This window comes from Girardinichthys multiradiatus, chromosome 22 (genome assembly GCF_021462225.1).
Source record: "Girardinichthys multiradiatus isolate DD_20200921_A chromosome 22, DD_fGirMul_XY1, whole genome shotgun sequence".
Lineage (NCBI taxonomy): Eukaryota > Metazoa > Chordata > Actinopteri > Cyprinodontiformes > Goodeidae > Girardinichthys > Girardinichthys multiradiatus.
In genome coordinates, this window is record NC_061814.1 from 24846598 (window position 1) to 24862896 (window position 16299).

At 39.0% G+C, this 16299-nt stretch overlaps 2 protein-coding genes across 4 annotated transcripts in view; one reads left to right on the top strand and one right to left on the bottom strand.

Moving 5' to 3' along the window:
• Positions 1-32: 32 nt before the first annotated feature.
• Positions 33-6986, top strand: mat1a (methionine adenosyltransferase I, alpha). Of its 2 annotated transcripts, XM_047351671.1 has the most exons (10): positions 36-276; positions 1473-1550; positions 2497-2619; positions 2702-2814; positions 3316-3459; positions 3749-3874; positions 3959-4051; positions 4152-4334; positions 4425-4558; positions 5713-6986. In XM_047351671.1, exons 1-10 carry the CDS (start codon positions 210-212, stop codon positions 5813-5815), a joined length of 1164 nt encoding a protein of 387 aa, XP_047207627.1. In that variant the 5' UTR covers positions 36-209; the 3' UTR covers positions 5816-6986. The 2 variants fall into 2 exon arrangements, with proteins under 2 accessions (XP_047207628.1, XP_047207627.1); XM_047351672.1 differs by lacking the exon at positions 5713-6986 and having other exon boundaries at positions 33-276; positions 4425-4562.
• Positions 6987-8582: 1596 nt separating this feature from the next.
• Positions 8583-16299, bottom strand: part of zgc:154058 (Transmembrane protein 150A-like) — a 33270-nt gene continuing 25553 nt past the window's right edge. For both annotated transcript variants that reach the window (XM_047351673.1, XM_047351674.1), the window contains exons 7-8: positions 12082-12259; positions 8583-11354 (exon numbers count right to left, since the gene is read on the bottom strand). In XM_047351673.1, the coding sequence (XP_047207629.1) occupies positions 11104-11354; positions 12082-12259 (429 nt within the window). In that variant the 3' untranslated portion in view covers positions 8583-11103. The remainder of the gene's footprint in view (positions 11355-12081; positions 12260-16299) is intronic.

The window sequence follows — 16299 nt, forward strand, 5'->3', positions numbered from 1 at the left end:
TTGCGCGTGCCCCCCTAAGCCGTATATATTGAGCCATGTGGACCCAGACGTGGAGTTTTGCCGGACAGACTTTCTTTTGGCTGCAGGGCTCGTGACTTCCAGCTCCTCCTTACTGTGGTGTAGAGAAGCAGCAGGATTTTAAAGCTGTCTTCAGGTCTCTCTAGTGGAAATTAAGGAACCTTGCAGAGTAACAGTTCCTGCAGGAAACAATGAGCGATATACTGGAAGATGGTTCTTTCATGTTCACCTCAGAATCAGTGGGAGAGGGACATCCAGGTGAGTCTTTAATTGAATTTACATGTGCCAATTGTAAAATCAGATTTTCTCAAGCACAGAAATGCTTTGGAACTTGTTAAATATCTATTTTTGTAACTAAAAAGGGTAATTTTACATTTGAACCTTAATTTTCTTATTAATTTATAATAAAACTGTGGTGTTTTAGATTGAACTCATGCTCAAAATCACTCTACAGAGTTGGGCCTTTACTCTTAAGGCATGTTTGGCATTTCATTCACAGCAACATGTGTTTACGACCCACTCGTCTTTCACTTATGGGACAGCAGATGCATGTGCAGAAGCCTGGTGTAAAGTTGCATGCTCAATAAAAAAAGAAGCCAGAGTTAGGTGCCATTTACAGGAAATCTTGTTCAACTTGGAGCCTAGAAGGTGAAAACTAAAGTTCACTCTGACTTGTACGCTGGGGTGAGTGAAGGCCACCCCCTGTCAATGTGTTGTAATCCTTTCACAAATATGTAATCTTACAAAGTCCTCTGCAGAATCAATAATCAGTAAATGCAGCTCTGTGGTAAACCACAAGTGCAACATTAAGCTGTCAGTTTTGTATTAAACATTTCTGATCACCTTTATGCTTAACGTGTGCCTTAGTAGATCTTTTTTTTTCATTCGCAGAAGTTTGTGGTCTTCATAGAAAGCAGCAGCAGCTGATAACACACTTCAAAGTCTGGACTTTTCCCACACATAGTGGTTATTTTTTCAATGGTCCCACAAAGTTTGAGCAGTTTTGATGCTCTTTCTGTCCAACACTAGATAGTTTTCCAAAACTGTCGACAAGCTGAGGTCCTGCAGAGTCCATCCAGCCAGATGTTGGGTTGTTTCTGATGTAACCTGTTTATCACGTTGCTTCAGCGGGAATACAAAGAGGGATGAATGGGGTAGCTGGTGGGGCATTGTCCCCCTCTGCTGCTGCACTCAGACTCACACAGAAGCTGAACACAAAACACCTTCAATTTCAAATATTAATGCAGAAAAGAAAAAGATATGTTGTTAATATTGCACAAGACCAACAGTAATGAAGTTGCAGCAAGCAGCATATTTGCTCTTAAAAAACAAGAATCAGGGTTTGTCAAGCAAATCAGCCTGGGAATCTCAGTTTAGCTACCTTCTCAGCATATTATTTATCTACTCTGGTGGTAAGAATGGTTTTAGCTTAAATCGTGTAACTTCCTCTACAGATAAGATTTGTGACCAGATCAGTGATGCTGTCCTGGACGCACATCTGAAGCATGACCCAGATGCTAAAGTGGCCTGTGGTAAGTCAACTACAATGTTGCGTATCAGCCTTTTAATTGTAAAGGTATTGGAGAAAAAGAATCGCCTTCCTGTGCATTTAACACAGCAGCATACACAGTTGTATTACCTGCTAGGCCAGACACATTTGGACAGGTCAGAAAAGTCTGCAGTATGAGCACCGCTACTCTCACACGCCATGTAAACTGCACATGTGCACCATTGCAACATATGTCATCATATGATGTAACTGTGACTCAAAATATCAAGCAATGAACCAATAATAACATCACTCAATCTCAAACAACACAGTTGAAATTGTTTACTTAGTCTACTTGTTGAATAATTTGGCTAAATAATTGTCTGATCACCATGGAGCACTCATTCGTTCAGCACTCATCAATTTTATTCCCAGATGGTCAGTTGCTCATTTAAAATTAAAAAAGAGACATACTCAATCATGAAGCTGCAAAACACTGCATTCCACCCTATAATCCCAGTTTACATGCACTATTCAGAGCAGGAGCACTTCAAAAGCGACATATTTCCGAGACATGACCGCACTTGATTATTCCACACAATTCCATTCATTTCCTCGTGCTTAGACCCACATAACACGTGTTTTTCCAACACACCAGCATGCATAGCAAGATAGGAAACAGTGCAACAGCAGCTTTAGTATTATTGTTGACAAAGAACAGCACAAGTCAGTTTAGCTGAGTACCTAAACTCAGCATTTTCAGAGTTTAGACTAGATTTCAGTTCTGATTTGGAGAATGTCTACATGTTTCATTATGAATGTGTGCACAGAAGTAAAGGCAGAAGTTGTTGGAGTTGCTTCCGTGGAGGTGCTTGCAAAGGGAGAGGGGTGTAGGCACCCCCACTAAGCCCGTGAGCTGCCACCCCAAAGCACAGCACGGACCAAGGGGAAGATCATCCTGATTCTAATGTGTCCATTGTGATTGACAGAAACTGTTTGTAAGACCGGCATGGTGCTTCTTTGTGGTGAGATCACATCCCGGGCAAACGTGGACTATCAGAAGGTGGTGAGGGATACCATCAAACATATTGGGTACGACGACTCTGAAAAAGGTGAGGAAAATGACATATAATGCAGCCAGGAATAATGTTTGTAGTGTCTTTAGTTCTGAGTTACATTGTTTTCCATCTGCAGGTTTTGACTATAAGACGTGTAATGTGCTAGTGGCTCTGGAGCAGCAGAGCCCAGACATCGCCCAGGGGGTCCACATTGACAGACAACAAGAGGACATAGGAGCAGGAGACCAGGTGGGATTATTGTTCTCTTCACAAAATTAATTCACATCATTTGGTTTGATGTTGGTTTAATGTCAAAGTTGTGCTGTGAGAAATAAAAGATCAAGCACCATTTGGTTTAAAAGACAGACAAAACCCACACAGCCTTCTGTCTATAATAGGGTTAACCCTAACCCTGACCCTAACCCTAAAATTGGACTGAACAGATGAGCTAAAAATGGCAAAGTTTTAACATACTTTTCTGAGCTCAATACAGACAAGGACTGGGCGACAGGAAACAGGCATACAAAAGATCTTGTCCAGTGTTCAGTGGGTTTAATGTATGCTACAAGTACAGAAAAACTGAAATGTAAATGTTAATCAGAAAGATTTGTCTCTTGTGGCCTGTATGGTACATACAATGACTGATTCAGTTACTTTCTAAAGAGCTTCAACTCTAGCATTGTTTTTAAATACTTTTTAAAAGAATTTAATTTAGTTAGCATTTTTTCTGACTCTGTCTATCCTCTGCAGGGTCTGATGTTCGGCTATGCCACAGATGAAACAGAGGAGTGCATGCCTCTTACCATCGTCCTAGCTCATAAGCTCAATGCAAAGATGGCTGAACTCAGACGCAACGGCACAGTGTTTTGGCTGCGCCCTGACTCTAAAACACAGGTTGTTGTCAATTTAACAAGAAACATGTAGACATTTGCACTTCCCAGCCACTGTAGTTCACTCTTAAAAAACACTAAACCAGCATTTTTCCTCCTTTCTGGACATCTTTATTATTTTGCATCTACAAAAGAAAAATCACAAACATTTCTAAATAAATAATTCTAAATTAATAAATACATACCATAGAAGCATGAATGAAGACCCCTGATCTGGAGAGCAGGAAACTTTAACAAGATTCTGAGAAAATGTCATCTTTATGCAAACGTTTAACTTTGTGTTTGTCCTACAGGTGACGGTACATTATGACCAGAAGGATGGAGCTGTGGTGCCTAAGAGAGTTCACACCATCGTAATTTCTGTCCAGCACGACGATGGCGTCTCTCTGGAGGAGCAGCAGAGAATCCTGAAAGAGAAGGTTCTCAGCTTTCTGGGCTCAGACAAGCATGTTCTGGAAATAAATTCAGATGTACAAATTCACTGGTAAAATATCCCCTATCAGGTGATAAAAGCTGTGGTTCCCGCTAAATATCTGGACGACAAAACCGTGTACCACCTCCAGCCAAGCGGCCGCTTCGTCATCGGAGGACCACAGGTTGAAACAAGAAATAAACTTGTTCTCTTCACAAAATTAATCGTTTAAAGAAATCTGTTGAGTTTTTTTTTGCTCATGCTCTACTTTTGTTGCCCATCAGGGTGATGCTGGTGTTACAGGCAGAAAGATTATTGTAGACACATATGGAGGCTGGGGAGCTCACGGCGGCGGGGCCTTCTCCGGCAAAGACTTCTCAAAAGTGGATCGCTCTGCTGCTTATGCTGCTCGCTGGGTGGCAAAGTCTTTGGTCAAAGCCAAACTGTGCAGGAGAGTCCTGGTTCAGGTGAGCTTCCAGGACCAGATGGGTCACTGTATATCACTCATAGCTCTGCTGATTAAAATGTATTTTGTTTTTTGTCCATGTCTTTTTCAGGTGTCTTATGCTATTGGCGTGGCCCATCCTCTGTCTATCTCCTTGTTCACATACGGCTCCTCCCAGAAAACAGAGTCAGAACTGCTCAAGATAGTCAACAAGAACTTTGATCTGCGCCCAGGAGTCATAGTCAGGTAGTCACACAGCTTTCTATGTCCTACGGTAAAAAAAAATCTGTGTTCATTAGATCTTATTTAACTTTTCAAAGAAATATAAGAAAAACCCAAAACACTGATCTTCAGGTAAGACCTCAAACAAAACTTGAAATCTGTATTGGCCATGAAATCCTGCATCTCCAATCTTTGTGGGATTATCTCCGGGTTGGTTGCAGTCTCCAGTCATCAAGGACTGGAACCGTCCAGGTTTTAGTTGTGGCCTTGCTCCACCACACCTGATTCAAATGGCAGAATTACTTACTCTTTCACTCCAGCTCTGCAGATGCCTGATTATGAACCATTCATTTGATTCAGGTCTGTTCAATCAGGGCAACATCTACAACTTGCAGAACACTAGCCCTTATTAACCAACTTTAAACACCACAAGGTCAATTAGTCTCATCCATGATTTTGTGTCTAGATGAATTGATAACTGCAACTCTGTAAGGATAAGCTTTGGCAGACCAGACAATAGATTGATAATTTCACAATAAAACTATTTTAAATAGTATTTATTTATAAAACATGATTAATAATCTATTTTCAATGGCTTAAGTAGACTTTTTCAGGTCTAAACAAACTTTATGTCGCAGGAACAAGAGCAAAAAAGCCTCTTTGAATTGTAAAGGTGGATGACCTCTGCCCCTTACTGACTTTATAGGGTCCTTTTTATTGTGACTAGTGCTGTGGAGAACGCACTGCAAATAGTTCAGGGTTTACCATAAAGTCATGTGAAGTTTCAAAGTGGGTACACTACCTCAGGATCATTTTTCTGCTTTGGGATGTGAAATCATTCAAATATCTGCTATGTTGTCTGATTTATGCTCAATTAATTTTTATCTAGCTGGCAACGAAAGTTTGTTTACACGCAACTTTATTATTTTTTAAGATATCAAAAGTTGGCCATGTTTAGTCTGTCTGGTTCAATTTATGTATGAGATATGCACATTTCTTTACAATTCAGATTTAAACGCTTGGCTGTGGATTAGGTTTTGCATTTTTTGCCATGTAGCAACACCATATTTTTAGGTGACCGTGGGAGCCTTGCAGAAGGGTTTTCTTGCCTCCACAGACTTGGAACCTTAAAGTAGTTCATCTTAACCAATTTCGCATTTCTTCTGTATCCTTTTCAGGGATCTGGAGCTGAAGAGGCCAATCTACCAGCAGACGGCCGCGTATGGCCACTTTGGACGACCAGAGTTTTCTTGGGAGGTACCTAAAGAGCTTGTCTATTAAGAACTCCACCTTCCTTGTCCCGATCAACCATCTTGGAGAATGAACAAGATGCCTCTTTATAGACTGCAACATCCGACCCTTTTAGATGCACATTCAACCCATTCAGACCAAAGAGCCTTTTAAAACCTGTGAAAACTGCATGCTGACAGGACTGTAATAAATAGAAGCTTTTATAGAAGCTTCACCTTCGACCTTTTATGGTATATTAATTTATCTTAACTTGCCTGATGTCTGAATGGGTTACTAAAACTAAAGTTAGGAAAAATAAAGCTGAGTTCAAGTTGTTTAAGGACAATTCAAGTGCTAGGAGATGCTTTCATGGGAAGAGCTTTAAAATGCATGGGTGGTCCAAACCAGCTTCACAACAAACAAACTCTGAAGATTTTTACTTCTTTACAACTACCTGAGAAATATTGTTTTTTAGTTGGCAGTTTACTGCAATGAAACAACCATAACTATTAATCTTAAAAGAAAACTTCATGTGTAAAAATGAAGTTTAAAAATAACATTGCAGTCTTATAATTGATACCACCTTTTCCTTTGCTCAGTGTGTCCTTGGCTATCAAAAGGTTACAGGGAAATTGTTTCTATTTCAACAAAATCCACTCGGTGGGATTATCTACTGTAGATCTCCATTTTTCATTTCTTCTGTGAGGGTAACTCAGTTGAGGAAACTACCAGAAAACAGAGCCTTGTGGCACACAGAACTGAAGCTAAATCCTTTAGTGGACCAGCAATGTCTGAATTTATTTCCAAACCTGACCTAATCTGCTGTGTTGCAGATGTGAATTTCCCTTCATTTTTACAGACTGCTCTCCTTTTTGCCTATCTGCATGTGTAAGTTTGCTGCATAATGAATTATCTTTGACTGTTTTCGGGTTCACTGCAACCCCATGTCTGCGTCATGGCTTTAAATCTTTTGATTTAGAGGAGAACAGGGAGGTTTATTGGAAAAGGGCATTCAGACATTTTAATTTTGAGTTGTCATTTTTGTTTAATGTAATTTAACCCCTCTGAAGAGACTGTAGAGGCACTAAGTGTGTCTGTATGTGTATATAAGAGGTTTTCCTCTATTTTGAGGTGTTAACTATCTGTCATCTTCTGCTTGCTTTATGGGCAGAGAAAATTGACAATGTAAATAATGAAACAATAAAATGAGTAAAGATGTAAACAACTGTCTGACCTTTTCTAGAACAGATTCATTCTGAAGGAGGTGATGGAGAAAAATGTACTTTTCTTTGTCATATTAATATAATAGAAGCCATGTCTAAATTAAATACTACTTGTATTTACTGTGCTGGTAATATTTACTGCCATAACTAGTAATGATTTGTAAAAGGTTTAAAATACCACTACAACTCTGGAAAACTCCATTCTTTAATTTCAGTTTATTTATTTTGGGAGGAAATGTCCCATAGTAAGAAATGATGGTGGCATAAATATCAGTACCTCTAGCAAGCCATTTTTAAAAATAAATGTAACTGAAGCATATTTACTTCATACTTTCATATTCAGCTTTTTAGAGTAGTTCAGAGTTTCTGTTTCTCTTGGGTAAATGTATAACATGGCATTCAGATCCATTGTTTAGACACTTGAAAATAGGAGACTAGAAAAAGATCCCATGCAAGTCAGGCAGGTCTCCATAACATCCATTACATATCTACATACTCAGCAGTTTCTTAGAGTGATACCGTGAAAAGAATAATAACATAAAGCCTTTTCTGAGCTACCATCACAAATCTAGATGAATGGAGTTTATCACACTCCACTGGGACTTTAACTGTATCCTTGTGCTTCGGTCAAACAGTCCAGGCAGGTCTGAAAGAAAGGATAAGTGGGAAGGCACATCATGGCAATTCTTAAATATGGTGGAGAATCTGTGATGCTGTGGGTCAATTTTTCTTCCAGAAGCCATGGGGATTTTATTAGAGTGCAAGCTATAATGAACTATTGTGTACCATGAGATTTTAAATATAAATTCTACCAGTAAATTCAAAATGGGTCATCAATGGCAGGATAATGATCCAAAACATGTGGCTAAATCAACACAGCAGTGGTGGCCCAGACACAAAAATCAACCCTTTTTAATGCAGATTACAGTATCCAGTATAGAAAAGGGTGATCAGAAGAGAAGATAGCTTAAGGGAGGAGTCTGAATGATCTAGAGAATGTGTAAAGAGGAATGGACAAAAATCCATCCCTGTGTATGCTCCAACCTTTTTGAAACGTTAACAAATATAGGTTGTACAATTTAATGGCAGCGTGGAATAAATGAGCCAACAGTGATTTTGTTCGGAGCAATTAGTTCTGGATGCCTCGTCGCTCAGTGGTAGAGCAGGGACACCACATATGGAGGTGTTAGTCCTCATTGGTTCAGTTTCCTTTATTTATTTTAAGATTTTTTACAGATCTTTACCAACAGTCCAAATAAATACGACCGTCACGGCAGATGGTTAAATAATGTCTGGGTGTTATTTGTTGTAATTTGTGTCCTTAATCTACAGCGCTTTGGTCAATTTGACACACTTTATTCTAATTTGTCAGATACAGATCCGGTAAAAATAAGTAAAAAAAAAAAACATACTTTACCTCAATGATAAAAATATTACACCAACCAGTATTACTCTATTGCAGTAAAAGATGTACCCAAATAGTCAGTAGATTTTTACAGCATAAATTCACCTTTTAACAACATAAAAAAAGCATCACCTGCTGTTTTAAGATGAAAAGCCCAATTTAGAACAAACCGCAACCCACACATTCACACTTTGGATTTGTGAGGTTTTTATTCATTGAGCATTAGGGCATACGATATGCATGCAATCATGCCACTTTGCATCAAAAATATAATTTGCAGCCTACAGCTCTTTGGTTATTGATATGATACATAAGGCACATGGTGCGCTTTTTGCCATTTAGTAAACGGGGTACCGAATACTAGATTCTAATTTGTCTCTCCACAACGATCTACTGATTGCATGAGGGAGCTGATTTACTTGTAATACTCACTACACTTTCTTAAGCTTCTTGCAGTTAAAAAAGCTAAAATTACAGCTACATATTTTATACATTACTGAGTCTTGATTTACAAAACAGATCTATTATACCATTGTTAACATCGGCTGAAAAAGCAGCACGTATACTACACATAATGAAATACAACAGAAGGTAGAAGCAAGCAGGTTTCATTCTGCTTTGAATTAAACATTGTAGCTGGTGTCTGAAGAGTTTCCTGAGTGTTTAGATCCAACAGATCCATAAACAAGACAACAAAGTAGACATGGTGACATGAGAGGAGGAGGAGGAGGTGGAGCAGGGGAAAGTGATTTACTACTGTACTATGATGAATAAACAACAAATAAGTGTTTTTAAACACTTAAGTTCTTGTCCACACTGCACCAGCACCGCAGCAACATCAAATAGCTTAGCATTTAGAATGGACTTACAGTGATATGTTAGGAAAATGCATACTGTAAAAGTAGTGTAAAGTGGATTATTTGGTAGTAAAACCAAAGGGAGCCTGCTCAGGTAAGACGGCTTGTAACTATTTAAAATAAAATGTAAGAAAAATTAACCACCTGGCATTTTTTGACTTGTGCCTGTGATCAGTGAGACGAAGAGCTCCACATGAAGCGGTCATAATCTACTTGACCAGCAGAGGGCAGCAGCGGATCAGTGCGGCTGGTGTACTTTCTGTCTTCCAGCTCATTGCAGCTGCAAGAGCTTCTGCAGCTCTGGCCTGTTGAAAGTTTACATTCAGCCTGAAAGTCAATTACTGTTTGAAAGATTTGCTTCCAAAATACTGGCACTAAGGCAACTTGAGGCCATCTGTATTTTATGGCAGTGTTGACAACAACCTACTTATTAAAGTATTACAGCAGTGACGCCCCTGCTTTTTCTAGTTTCCACACTGAATCCCTAAAACAAACAGTAACTTTACCGTCTTCGGTTATCTAACTGCATTTTTCTGTAGTTATTCCTGGCACTCACATGGACCTTCTCTCTATCAATGACTGATCTTACAGTCTTATTGCATAAATAGATCAGATATTACAGCCAAAGAGAAGGCAGAATGGTAGCACCAATTACACAGGCTGATTATTTTGTAAAATCATGTCTTGGGATCGATAATTCATCCTTTTTCTCCTTGGTTCTGCAACCCCAGAAAAATGAGCCGGAGTCCTTGTAATGTTCCGAGCCACAAAGACAAAACCAGCAAGTAAACTAAAACAAGACATTCTTCTTGTCCTTAACGGGGAATAATAGGATGCAGCCCTTTGTTAGAACCTGAAAACACATGTTATGTCTCATCACTAAACCCAATAAACCAAGTGCTCTGGCTTGAATTAGCTTTTAAGCATCTGGTCACTGAATGCTCTTTTTCATTCTAAAAAACAGCTAAATGCAAAATTATTTTAGGTTAAATGTCTGTCTGGTATACATATATTTTTCTTTCTTTTTACAAAAAGTAGAAAAGGAGACTCATTTAAAATCATTTCTTGCATTTAACTGTGTAAGGCACTAGGTGTATACTTTGTATACAGAAATAAAATATCCATGTGTTCTGGGCATGAGTACCAAAGAAACCTTAAGAAAATAGTTTAAGAAACACAGATTTGCAGCTGCATAAAAGATTAGGGCACCAATATGGCATCCTAAAAAGAAAGTATTCAAATTCTATTCCGACTTGGTTAAAGGAAAACCTCAAAAATATATATTCTTGGTTTTTTATCTTTGCAGTGCACTTATCTTTGGCTTAAACACAAAATGCATTTGGGTGTGGAGAAGAAATAAGGGGATTTTTTGTAGAGCAGGATGTTAATAATACTATATGGCTTAACTGTTGTGTAAATTACTAGTTTGCTCTTTCTCCATGGTTGATTGAAACATACTCCCTCTGTAACATTCACATATTGTCTCTCAGTCTCGACACTGTAATACTATCAGCCAGGCTGTCCTGCAGCCTCTCTTTTTCTGCCTCCAATGAAAGCACGATGGCAGGTATGAAATGGTCCAAAGCTGCAAAGTAAAACAGTTTACAGCTGGGCTTGACCAGTACATTCTTCCCATCTGCTCCTTCTGGTCGATAAAGACAGAATAGAGTTAGGGGAAAACTGGGGGTCACGCCTCATCAATGTGCAAAATGCAAACAAGTTCCTAACAGCTGCTGTACAAGCCTGTTTTTTTTTTTTTCACATGAATGTTACCGGAGCTGCAGAATAAAACTCATCCGACTGCCGGAGTTTGACAGGAATCAAACAAAGTGATAGTGAACCTTCAGGAAGTGGCTACAGTATGGACATGGTTTCAGGTTGATGCGACTGTCCTCCCATTCCAACCAGCGTGTCCAGCTTCAGTTCTCTCCCAGCAGGTCCCATGGACCTGCCCCGGGCCAGCACCGCCATGGTGTCTCCTGACATGCTGGTGAACTCGAAGGCAAACGTCCCATAAAACAGCATAATGATGACACAGAACACCCATTCAAAGATGGCTGAGGCGTGCTGCAGGATGAAACTCTCCTGGCAGAAAAACACCCCGCCTGAAAAATGTGGTGAAGGAAAATCAAGAACACAACAGAAACCTTTAAGCTATCTACATTAACACAACGCAAGTATTCATACTCAGGATTTTGACATGGTATAGCCACACATTTCAATGTATTTCATAGGAGTATGTGGAAAGAAAATGATGCATGGTTATCAACACTTTATACAAATAAATATTACAAGAGTTGCATCTATTAACACTTATTAAATCTAGCTTTAATTTCATCGTTTCAGTCTTTTTTGGGGGCGACTCTCTACCAGCTTTGCACGTTTGAATCCTTTGAGAAATGTTCAAGCTCAGGCAAGATGGATGGAGATTGCTGTGAAAAACTATTTTTAAATCTTACCAAAGATTTAGGTCTGGACTTTTATCAGGCCAATCTAATACATGGGTATACTTTGATCTAAACCAGTCCATTGTAGCTCTGGCTGTATGTTTAGGGTTGATGTCCTGCAGGAAAACGAACCTCTGCCCTGGTCTCAAGCCTTTTGAGGCCTTTAACAGATTTTTCTTCAGGATAAACCTACCACCATCCCTCATCTCATCAGTTCTGACCAGCTGTCCTGTCACTGCTGTCACCCCATAGTATGATGCTGCCACCACCATGTTTCACTGTGTTGCTTGTCTGGTCAAGGCAGTGCACAGTGTTACTTTTCCATGACATGTCACTACTCTGAAGTACTTGTGGGGTGCCATCTATGCATAGCTGAAAAGGATACTGAGCACCAAGCCCACGAAGGCTAGCAGGGTCATGCAGAGCCGGAGGTGGGCCAAGTAGTACTCCCCCTGGGTCTTGGCCAGTCGGTAGGTCAGCGCCGACTGCAGGCACACAAACAGCATGCTGGTGGGAAAGGCGATGCCTGCTCCAACATAGTGGAGAACTTTGGCATTATCCACCTGTCAGATGAGAGAGGGTGGGGAGGAAGAACAGGCTTTATTAAGAGGAGTAACAGAGGATAAAGACAACCAGCTCATGGATTAACAAAAGTGGGAGAGGAATAAAACATGCAGGAGATGTCAGCATTGAGCCACAGAATGCCTCTGTTTTCTGCTGGTCACAAGAGTCATAATGAACAATAGGAGCATGTGACCATGTGTCCCACTGAAAGGTACAAAACAATACATACATAAATCCCACTCACAGATGTTCTGATCCGAGTACATAGAGTCAATGGAGCCAAACTGAAATTATAGGATCCATCTAATTCAGACGGATTAATAAGAATCGCTTTTCCCTGGTTAATGCTCAACGATTAAAGGAGATCTGGAGAAACTGCTCCACAACAGTCATTCCAGGGGTTCATTAGAGCATTAGCTTAGAAGTAGTTCTTGTTTCAAAGCTATTGGCCTGGCTGGTGCATACTGAACATTCCTGTGAAAATTACAGATCCATAAAGTCACAACGTTGCATTTCTAGATTATTCCACATGAAAAGCTTAGAATATAAATCTCAGATACTCATTCTTTCACATATATCGGCCAAAAAAGCTGTTTTTCTAACAATGGAAGGTTTAATCAGAGGACTTACTAAATAAATCAGTTATTGTCTTATTTTCTTTTGTTGAATAGGATCTATATCCTCCTGGTACAGGAGGGCACTGTAGTCTAAAGATCTGATGAATATTTTCATATTTAAATCTCAGAGAGATACATACAAAACAACCATATCCTTTCAATGGTTGTACTGTCTTTACTAGCCATTATGTATAAGTATGTATAAGTAGATACAATCACAGAAAAAAGGTACTTTATTTAACCCATTTATAAACTGTGGCGTAATTTTACCAATTTCAGTTGTAAAAATACAGATTTCATTTCTTCACAATCTGTGGGTTCCTACTGGTTAGCCACATTTTACCAGTAGGTGCAGTCACTCCATACTGAATTTGCAGTACCATCCGCTTTTATTGGCACCGCTAATTGAAATGTATAAAAAGCCTTAAAATAAATTCTTATTCCACAACAGTAACATAACTATTTAGCTATCTGGTCCTCATTACACCACACAAAAATAAATGTAAGGAGTTTGATAAATCTGGGATTTTACCCGGAACTGTGTCTGTAAACAAATATAGAGAATTCAGCCATAGACATTTCAGGCAGGGTTTGCACCTGATGAATGTGTGGAAAGGCACTTGATGTCCATTGTAAAGTATGTTAGATGATTTGTGATTTCCTCAGAGCGTCCCTTCAAAATATTGGGGCGTTTTAAATAAACATCTGATGTCCTCTGACTGAAACTGGGTCATCAAAGAGGATAATGATCCAAAGCATAGAGCCAAATCAACAAAGTTGTGGCTGTCCAGGAACAAAAATCTATTTTCCTCGATAAGGTGAACTGAAGTTAAGGACTCTGAACGATCTAGAGAGATTGTGTAAAGAGGAATAGTAAATGATCCCTGTCCTTACCCTTCAACATTGTGGAATGTTGTTTCCAAGAGTTGCCCAATCCCATATCCTTAACTGACAAATGGGACACTCTGGAATAGATGATGAATCACCAGGACTTTCTGGGAGTATACTTATGTCAAAATATTACACAGTCACTTCAATTTTATATTAGAGGTCAGGAACCTTTACAATTTAAAGAGCCAGTTTTGCTCCTACTGAATAAAGTTGTCTAAAAGCCGCACAACCTAAATGACACCACTGTATGAAATTTGCTTGTTGGAAACAGAATTTTATTTCAATTTTAGGTCAAGAAAAACATCAAACTTTCACAGAGATTTGTTTTATGTTTTAAATTGAATATACCTCATTTATGGAAAAAAAAAAAAGAAAACCAAATGGCCACAGCCAAATAAAAAATAGATTTAAAACTCTTGTTGAAGTGGAAAGACGCAGATATTGCATGAAAAACAAAAACAAACATTGTTTTTTTTCCCTTTATATTCAAAAGCTTAATTTAAAACCATATTATTTTAAAAGCCAATGTGGAAGACATAATGAACAACAGTTTGCATGATAGTAAAATATTTTAGATTGAGAAACACTTTAGACTTGCTTTTTCTTATGCTAAATAACAATAATTAACATTGACACCAAACATATTCTGGAGGACTTTGAACTCTGCATCGCAGGGGTTATAATGGAATTAAACGCATGTCAACCGGGAAAATATACAGTTTTGTGAGTGGATTTATAGGCACAGCTCCTACTGCTTAGGCTCATAGTGTCATTGTAAAAAATGTTAAATATTAAAAAGGGACTAGAAAGCCACATTCTTCTCAATCCTCTTATCAACAGAAACAACTGCTTAGGGTTCAGGGCGAAGGCTGAGAGGTGAAGTAAAACACAGCCAAAGTGCTGTATTAATGGCAACGATAGGCTGTAGTAAGTGTAGTAATACTTATAATAATCCCCAACGTGTGATTTTCCTTCCTACTGATTAATTGTACTCAAATTAAAGGCTGGATTTTCAGTTTTTCAAAGTGAGATCATGCAATTAAAGATGAATTTGTTTTAAGGTTCTTTCTAACGGGTGCAAATGAGTGTGAACAATGTATGATTTAAATATGCTATAAGCGCTATTATACGGATGAAAAAAGGCTGTTTCAGATGAATGGCTTTCATTACGGCTGGAAAACACTAGTACCTGCTCTCATTTTCTGAGCTAAAGGTTTCCACCAACATGTATTTTTTAGAGAAACTGGTCCAGTTCCCTTACCAGTTGGCTCAAGTTCTGAGGTATGATACTGTGAAAGTGTTTTGTCATCACACAAAACACGACTCGATGACTAAACAAGATCAGTTTGATAAATAAGTTCCTGCAGGGTGACACAGACCAGCAACATGAACCCAACCAACTGGGTTTTGTGAAACAGTGATGAGGTGTGTGGGAACACCTCAATGTTTGTGAGCTTCGCTTTTACAGAACTAAAAGGGAAATTCAGCAGTTAAACACCACAGCTGATGTCCTGAATGCTCGCCAGGAATCTGAAATCATAATGAGCATAACATTACAAGACTTTTTAAATCAGACTTTTCGAAAATGATCTAAAAATCGGATTTTGGTAAAAACTGAAAGTGAAGATTGGCATTTAATTCCTTCTCTGTCCCAAACAGCTGGATGTGTTTGGAGAACAGCATCAGTTTCACCCAGAAGTCCAGTTTTCCTATCCAACAGCTTTAATAAAGACAAGTGTTGCTTTGTCATCTAAAAAGTTATGTTTCATTTCCTGAACAATTAGCCTGGACAGGAAAAGCCCCTGTGGCCATGCCACGAATGTGCTGTCAGCTTCTTATGTAACAAACGTGTTTGAACTGAAACAGTGTATGTTACCACGTGCTTCGTCTGCGATACTTTCATTCAGTTTTGCTTTCTTCTGTTATTCTAACTTGTCTGTTTTTCCCAGAATGATCCTGAGTCTATCCGTATGTTTCCGAGACGAGAAAACATTTGGGCATTTGCTTCATTTTGCAACAGAATCCTCATTCTTGAGTAATTTAAGGCACTGATTATTCAGATTCAGAGCTACTGCACTGTCTCCTTTAAGAATTGGTTTAAATAAAAGAAAACACAAAGAGCATCATGCCTGTGGTTGGCTATAGAGTGGACTCTGCTCCACACACCCCCTTTGCACACCTATTCTGCATCTGGCTTTGCACAACTTGATAATTCATTTCCCCCTGGCTCTTCCCGTAAATTCCTCCCATTTCTGCAGCACCAAGAACACGCAGGAGAAGTGGGAAGGGAAAAGGCAACCTTTTTTTTCAATGTGCACACAAACTGCCACATCTGCACATCTGTTGCACTGACAAAACAAGTACTCCTCTTTGTCATAGTCTTTAGAAGATGTCTATGGAGTTTGTGCCACTTGTTCATTTCTGTAGAACACTTGAACAAACTTCGTTCTCATTTCTATGACTGCTGACAAATAACAGTGTGGGCATTTTCAGTGTTTTCTCAAATACAACAGTGCTTTGAAAGTTTTCTG